Source organism: Aquarana catesbeiana, linkage group LG03 (genome assembly GCF_042186555.1).
Source record: "Aquarana catesbeiana isolate 2022-GZ linkage group LG03, ASM4218655v1, whole genome shotgun sequence".
NCBI classification, from domain to species: domain Eukaryota; kingdom Metazoa; phylum Chordata; class Amphibia; order Anura; family Ranidae; genus Aquarana; species Aquarana catesbeiana.
Window position 1 is genome coordinate 340,375,217 of NC_133326.1, and position 8,943 is coordinate 340,384,159.

The 8,943-nt window shown below is 38.1% G+C and overlaps 1 protein-coding gene across 1 annotated transcript; it reads right to left on the reverse strand.

Annotated features, from left to right (window-relative positions):
- Positions 1-521: 521 nt before the first annotated feature.
- On the reverse strand, positions 522-7,449 carry LOC141133962 (sulfate transporter-like). The gene is given in 4 exon segments (XM_073623566.1): positions 522-1,388; positions 1,390-2,106; positions 4,840-5,430; positions 7,429-7,449. Coding segments are annotated over 4 exon segments (2,196 nt in total).
- Positions 7,450-8,943: the final 1,494 nt, after the last annotated feature.

Genomic DNA, 8,943 nt, shown 5'->3' on the forward strand with positions numbered 1-8,943 from the left:
TCAGTGAGGTCACCCATCGCCTTAAAGTGTTTGTTACCCCAACACTTCATATTCCTGATATGTGCTTGCTGTACCATGTACTTGTATGAGAAAATATCCTGTTCTCTTTGTATTGCTTCCTTTATGTAAAAACCCTGGTGTTCCTGCCAGTCCCTCTGCTTTCCTATTAAAAACTGACCACACTAAGCACGAGAACACACTGTGGTCAGCTCTCTAACTATGCTGGGAACTCCGTGTGCTCTCCTCCAATTATCAGACTTGTCCTGAAACCCCCCCCCCTTTGCACATCCTTAAATTGGGACGCTCAGTGTGCTGCTGCTTCTCCTCTTATGCAGCTGAGAACAGAGGGAATGTGATCACTTAAAAAAAGGGACAAGTATTTATAATGTATTTTTTTTATCTCTACAAAAAGGTTTAATTTCTATTTTAAATTGAATCGGTTGTTTTAAAAGGAGATTGTGTACAATCACTTTCAAGTACCAATAGGGAGGCTCAGGAGGGCAACTTTATTAAAAAAGTTGTTATTGCATTGCATTTGATTCTGAGACTGGGAGCGAAGAAGCACTTTTTTCATCACTAAACTTCAACTTTCTTTGAAACTTTCTTTCAGCAAATGTGACTGCATCATGTACACTATAGAATACATGCAAACCATCATTGCTTTTGGAGCCATCAAAAAAGCCTCCAATGTGGATTAAACGGCGTACTGATGGATTACAGTTGGCAAGAAATACCCGCACACCAATCTCTTCATAATCATTGTAAACCTCTTTCAGCACACTGAAACCCACTGAATCTATAAACTGCATGGCACCACAATCAATTATTAGCGAGTGCATGCTGATTGATGGAGTGGCAATATCATGGGACCTCTGGGGTTTACAAAGTGTTTTTATTGCATTTATCTTTGAGAAAAACTTAAACTTGCTTTCTGCTTGTGAAACCTCTTTTTTGGCTTTTCTTTGTAATGCCAACACAAATGATGGGTTAACTTCCGTTTTGTTATATAGGGCTGATTTGAAATAATTCTTGTTTGCATAGTACAGAGAACTATCAAATTTATAAATTTTAATGTTAGGTACATTGTCAAGCTCTTTATATTTTAATTGATCTTCATATATCTCTGTGCCACTGACATGACCTAGAAGCGTGGCCCTCGGCCTTTGGGTACGGAATATCACACAGAGCATCGAGAAACAAACGCCCACCAGTAAACCGATCTCTGTTGAGATTACTGCAGAAGCCAGCATACTGACCCACCAGACCAATGTGTCTATCCTGTTAACCCGCCACATCTGGGGTGTATCTTGAAATTTCATAACAGCACCTTTAAGGCTAACTATTGTAATAACACCTAAAATACAGATTTGTAGAGCATAAAAAAGGGGGGGCAATAGCAAGCAATACTAGTAACAACACTATGCAGGAAACAATTCCATTTAGCTGTGTGTTTGCACCTGTGGATTCCTTAAGCATGGTTTTGGCAAGAGCAGCACAGCTTGCAAAAGAATAGAAGAAAGATGGTATCAGATTACACATGCCAATAGCTATCATCTCCTGATTGGTGCTGACTGTGTACCCGTGTTTTTTGGCAAATATTTCAGCAAGGGAAACAGTCATGGCAAATCCTATGATTGCAATTGGGATTGCATCTATTGCAATATGCGGAATCAGACTCCACTCTGGTGTTCTTGGTGGTTTAATTCCAGTAGGAATCATGCCACAGATTGATGACGCATATTTGTCATTGAAATTAAAGTAATAGGAAACCAATGTAGCCACAACGATAACAAATAATTCTATTGGAATTGGGACTTTCATCTTAGTCTTGTATAAATCATTAATGCTTTTCACTGGTACCAAGACAGCAATTGCTACAATACTGGTCAGTATATCACATATATTAGTATGCTGCAAGTCCTGAAATATGTCAATCCAGGTGAGTATCAAAGATCCAACACCATCACGACGAGGAATCTTCAAACCTAGAAGATACTTCATTTGGGATGTTATTATGGTAAGGGACGATCCAGTGACAAAGCCACTTAGCAAGGGCTCGGATAAGTACATTGATATAAAACCCAAGTGGAATAGTCCCATAAGGATCTGCAAAACAGAAAAATTTTAGTAGGCAAACACACATTTGTATTTAAACTTTAAAATGTTACTTGAAGGATTTGTACAGTCATCTCAAATTTACCACCACTCTTTCCTCACCCCCTCTCAAGCACATCATTGCATTTATTTTTATTTTCTATATTGTACTTGTACCGATCGTCCCTGACTGTCCCCTCCTCCGGTCCTACTCTGTGTCCTCATCCAGTCCCCCTCCATGTCCTCCTCTGTGTTCTCCTCCCTGTGTTCCCCCGTGTCCTCCTCTGGTCCCCCTCTGTGCTCCTCCGCCCCCCCCCCCCCAGATCTTTTAAGATGGAGAGCGGAGTAAGGAGCTGGTAAATATGTCATTTACCAATTCTTTCCTTTTCTGAATGGACAGAATTGACTCTGAGCATGGTAAACTGTGTTAAACTTATGATGTTTCAGTTTATGAATGGAGAGGAGCCGCTGTCTCCTGTCCATTCATCTTCAGCGTAGCTGAGGCTGCAGAAAAAGGGACTGGGGAATATGTGTCCTCAGTTCCTTTCCCTGTCTCAAAGAGGAGATGTCAGGGGTCTGTTTAGACCCCTGACATCTCACCAAAGCACCCCCCCCCCACAACAGGGTTGAAAAAGAAAGCATTGTAAAAAATATACTATATATATATATATATATATATATATATATATATATATATATATAGTAAAAAAACTACTGACACAGTCCATGCCTCATCAGTGCCCATCAGTGCCACCTATCAGTGCCCATCAGTGCTGCCTATTAGTGCCATTGTCACATAAAAAAATTCATTAAAAAAAATGGTATTGGTGTAACCCTAATCACCATGTGTATTTTGTTCTTGCAGCATTTTTCAATGAATAATGCTTAGGGAAATATACGTGAATTGCAGAGATGTTCTGCATATGTTTATTTTTATGTTTCCCAGACATACACTTTAAAATGAATATAAAGACTTATTTTTGTGTGAGTGAAAAAAAATTAAAAAATCAGCTTGTAAAAATGTTCAAGGATGTAAGGCTTGGAAATGAAAAGGGTAAAGCTGCAAACCAGATTCAAAGGAGTCACCCCATCTAGACTGATGCTGAACAGCCACTTCACTGCCAAGGAATAAGCCTGCAGTTTTGAACCATATCGTAGCAACCTCCATCACAGAGGTAATCGATTTTATGGTAGATTCCTTGAAAGTCAAAGTTTACTAAAAGAAGTAATTCAGTTTTTTGCTGACATTCGTAAGTTGAAACAGCAAAAATGCTGCTTCCATCTATTACTCTCTCTCTATTCCCTAAACCATTGCCCTCATTGTCTTGTTTTTAGATCAAGTAAGGTAGCCAGGGTAATTTCCCCTGCAAAATAAATAGCTCCCCTACTTATAAAAAGAATTTCCCAAAGAATATATTTCTAAAAAGTAATGGGCCTTTATCTTGGTGTGTTAGCTTTGTGAAATTTGAAAATTTTTACAAGCTGATTTTTTTTATTTTTTTGCACTCACACAAAAATAAGTCTTTATCTTCCAGTTGGCCAGCTCAGTAAACCTTATATTCTCTACCTTTTCTTCTGCTATAAAATCATTGCTGCTTTAGTGACCATGAAGTTATAACTAGTGTCCTTAGACTCTCCTGATTAAATGAATAGCTGTGATTGCAGCCACTCATTATAAAGCATCACGTGCTTACAATATATATCCTTTGTGAATGAACACAGAAGCAATCTGTACTGAGCATTCCGTTACAGCAGTGTGGGGCTGCAAAGGAAAAGGAGATTGAGGACTCTCTACCCTCAATCTCTCTCTCTATCTCATAACTTAAATACCCACTGACTGTTTAGATCACTGATATTTCTGAAAAGCCCACATACAGTACTTAAAAATATTAAAGAATATAAAATATAATACAAACACGCCCACACATTGTGGTAATGCATGTTGCATATGTTGGTATACCAACACACTAAAGGACACTTTCCTGGTGTGTGCTGTGAACATGCAAAACAGTGTATTGATACAACAACTCACAGTGCTTGATTTATTTTATTTTTTCAAATTTCATTTATTCAACAACTGTATATGTGCAGCAGCGCTTTCCTCTGCATTGCAACATGCTGTGTTAAAATAAAGTGTATGTCCACATCATTCTATCACAAAGCACACCAACATAATGCACAATGTGTGTTATCCCAACGCATGGGTGTAAGCCCAACCTCCAGATTTTCGGTGTAAGTTGTTTATTTACAGTTTTGCTTACCTTCTGCTTTCACAGTTTTGCATAATTTCACAATTTAAAATTTACAAATATTTCTTATTTATTAGCTTGATACAGTTGTATGCTTTACAGTTAGAAGTGATTTTGTAAGTTATGTTGTGTTTGAATAACGATTTTAGTGTTTTTTTTTCAAAAATATAGTTTGAAAAACATCAATATAACTAAACTGCAACTATCACTGGACCTACAAAATCAATAGCACCATCTTTTTATTATATTGGCCCTTTACTTTCAGAAAATGTATGGTTAGGAGGGTCTTTCACAAACTCAGGATACTTTTACTGAGAAATTAGCAAGTAAAAAAATGGAAAAAATGACCTGGACACCTGAAGTTAAAAGTGGAGAGCAAAGCTTGGCTTCGAAAAGCATAAAAGTCAGAAAATAGCAGCACCCAGCAGAAAGGTGTCAAACTGAATGACAGGTTCTTTATAATATTTTACATAATTGATATGCAACATAACATTACCTGGTAAATTCCAGCCATAAAGGTTAAAGATGTGGCCACCATAATGGCATAGCAGCCTCTCCCACATACAGTTCCATCAGTCATTGTTAAGTTGAATCTGGTATCTTCTTCTGTGAAACCTGCAGCTTTCAACTGTTTGTTCACAGATTCTCCTACCATAAGACACAGCACGCCAAATGTTCCAACACAGTTATGGCGAGAGGATGCCATGAAGAAGTAGATAATGCAGCAGAAAAAGTTGGTGTAAAGGCCATAGATAGGATCCTGGCTTGCTAAGAGTGAATAAGCTATTGCCTGAGGAATAGTCACAATGCCAACTATGATTCCAGACATAAGGTCTCCCAGCAGATATTCTCTAACTTTGTAGCGAGGAAGCCATTTTAGTACTGGGAATAGTTCAAAACAAAATCTGCCCAAGTTTCTTGGACTACTTATACAACATTCTTTGGTTGCCTCACAAATTACATCTTTTAGTTTGAATGGTGGCTTGATTTGTTCTTCAAGTTCCACGGAAATGTAGGGTAGAGAAGGTGAGTGCTCTCTCCGGTTTGAGAACTCATTCTTTATAGAATCTTCAGAATCCACACACTGCTGATTAAACAAGTTAAGAAAATATTAAACATGTTAATGGACAGTACATCTAAACTTTAACTGGATGATACTTAGCTTTGTAAAGTACATCATAAACAATTGAATGCTTTTTCGATTAAAAAATATAGTTTTTATCTTATTTTACTCCCATTGTCCATCTCAGTGCTGCTGATATCCTCCTGCCTCTTTCAGCCATGTCTTACCTACATGTTCTCACTCCTGTATCAGCTGCACATCATTGCTCAGGATTGACTTCCTTATAGTAATGCCCTGTACACACGATCGGACATTGATCGGACATTCCGACAACAAAATCCATGGATTTTTTCCGACAGATGTTGGCTCAAACTTGTCTTGCATACACACGGTCGCACAAAGTTGTTGGAAAATCCAATCGTTCTGAACGTGGTGACGTAAAACACGTACATCGGGACTATAAACGGGGCAGTAGCCAATAGCTTTCGTTTCCTAATTTATTCTGAGCATGCGTGGCACTTTGTGCGTTGGATTTGTGTACACACAATCGGAATTTAACCGATCAGATTTTGTTGTCGGAAAATTTTATAGCAAGCTCTCAAACTTTGTGTGTCAGAAATTCCGACGGAAAAAGTCAGATGGAGCCCACACACTTGTTGAAAGTTCAATCAATATTAATGAACATGTAAAAGAAATGTACAGAAGACACTGAGAAACCTTCTACCTGAGGCCATACCATTAACACATTTCACCCCTTCTGGGGCTTATTCATGAGAATAATCCTATGACAATAGGCATACTGAACTTTCTACATGTCATCAGTGTACAGCCCAATTCTTTGGATTCATGTATGAAAATATTATTTTTTTTCATTTTATTTCAGGAAGAGTGAAGAGGGGCTCTTTAGTCACCACTCCAGGCTGGATTTTTGTGGTGGGTTGGAAAATCCACAAGCAGGTTTAAAGAACAAGTAGAGTGAGTGTCCCTGGTTGGTTGAAGAGTTTGCATTGTGTTCTATGTGTTTGGTATACATACCCCGCAAAAGCAGAGCCTTATTTGTGTTACTCCTAGTATCTGGAAAAAAGTAGGCTGAAAAGGTCCACACTGTATAGATACATATATAGCTTGGAAACTTGGTTCATCTGTACTTTGTCACCTGTTAACCATATTATTGCTACAAAATGTTTTGTTCCTATCTCTTCTTCAAGAAGAAACATGGAATAAACTGATATTACCCTTCAAAGGCTGTCCCACTGTGGAGGTCTGTGTCTTCCTAAATGGCTAACATTGCAGAATACTTATTGCTTTTATTGCAATTAATATATGTGCAATTAACTCTGTACTGTATTTATAAGGTAAAATTATCCCCGTGGGACAAGTTTGAGGGTTCAGGTACATAAAACGAGGGGCTGGGGGGCCGATCACTGACAGGTGAAAAAACACAAACCTTTACAAGCCCTTTAAGCTACTATAGACTCTATAGGCCATCAAGTGACCCAATGAAACTAAATGATCAACGCACAAATTATGCAGGTAAAAAACAAAATGTGCAGGTAGAAAGTTTTATAATGGCTTTAAAAGAGGCTTTCCCCGTACAGAAATAAATCACTGCTGAATGGTTTGCCCTGGTGGAGGATTTGCCTCTACTAAAGCAAGAGGTGATGTATTTAGGGAGATCTGCTTATTACATCTAGGCCAGTGTGATAAGGTAAACAGAACATTCTCCTGTTATTCTGTCTGGACATTTAAATTCTCAGATAGGTATCTGTGCAGATAGACCTTGTAACTTAAAGGCATTATATTGTTTCAAATAGATGTTCTCCAAGACTATTATTCCTATTATTATTATGGGTTCATTGGAGCTTTTTACAATACTAAAGGGTGCATTGGCCAGGAAACAAACAATAGACACGCTATTACAACCTGATGCCCCACCAGACCTGAACACCCAAATAACTGATCACAGATCACAGAGAGAGAATGATATATATTGAGTAATAGCAATAGAGATAGAAAACCTACCTGGCAAGAATTGTCAGTCATAGTAGCTAGAATGCTGAGTACACTGTGATCTGTGTTATCTAAACCTGCTACTTTTAAATTAGAAAAAGTTTAAGTAGATAGCCAATGATTGATATTTCATGAAAGCTTAGTTTTTTTTTGAATATAGTGAAAGGTCAACCTCTTACTAAGGAAATGGTAACAAATTAGTGCATACATTGTTGGCACAGAATTTTTGTACTTTTGGAACTACTATGGGGTGTTTAGAAGATTTCCTTTTAGACCAAGTTGGGAAGTAAAGGAAAGGCAGGATGTTTAAAGATTTAACAAAAGAAATGTGGATGGATATAGAGAGGTGCTTAATATCACTAGCGTGTGCCCAAGGTACCTGGGCTCCTCTCACTTGAGAAGGTAATAAAGCACCAGACACCCATGAAAGCAGAAGACCCCTGCCACGATGAGGTGAATCTGGATTTGTCTTATATCAAGCCTTATTTTTGGTTAGTATTTTGTTTAAAGGTCAATTAGAACCCATGAAAGATTTTAAGCTACAGAAGACCACCAGGTTGCTGATTGGTGAGCAAGAACCTCAGTCTATGAGCCGATGGGGTTCTTCCAACAGAAAAAGAAATTCTGGAGTCTTTCTAGACAATCAGTGCAAGAAAGTACTTGCACCTGATCCAGCCCTTCCAATGGTGCAATTTGGCGCCTTGTCAAGGAAGCCCAGCTCATAAGAAAAGTCATGTCTGACAGCTTAAAAAGTGCAATGAAAAATGTAATTATGCTTTTATAGGGTGATGTTGAAATTTTTATGTTTTCTTCCCCAGAGAAACAATGAATGATTGTGAAGTAAATCCCTTCTTCTTCTCTCCTATTACTGCCTTTCATCTCCTTCCCTGCTAGACAACTGTTTTGTAGACATTCCTACTGTAAAGCCCAGGCAGAGCTCATATGCTTCTTTCCTCTTTTCTTTGAGCACATCTGTGGATGTTTTCCAGGCAGTCAAACTGAACCCCCCCCCCTCTCTGCATGTGCTTTGGATGTGCTTGGTCTCAGGGACAAGTACTACCAGACATCACCAAATAGATATTTATTACTATCTGATTCCCTGAAAAAGTCCAATGATGTAATACGCAGGGCGGAGTAAAGGTGATATTGTTAAGCCAACAGTGGATAGGATACACAATGTGAGAAAATTGCGGTACAGCTGCAAGCAGCTTTGGAGCCAGATTATATTCTGTGTCTGCAAAAAACCCTAGTGCACGAGTATTGGTAAACCTACCACTGTGATCATAATTAAAATTTTGGGGTTTTAATAATAAACGCATTTAGTCAAAAGCACTTTAATGTTTATACTGTACACGCATTTAGCTTGTGGAACTTTGTATGGTAATTTATTTATATAAGTTTATATTTATGTGGAATGTGGATAATTGTATACATGGTTTATATGATTAGGTGGAAGTAGAATAGATAGAGCCATGCTTTTATTGGCAATTAGACAGAATAGTTATTTTGAGTAGCATCATTGAACAG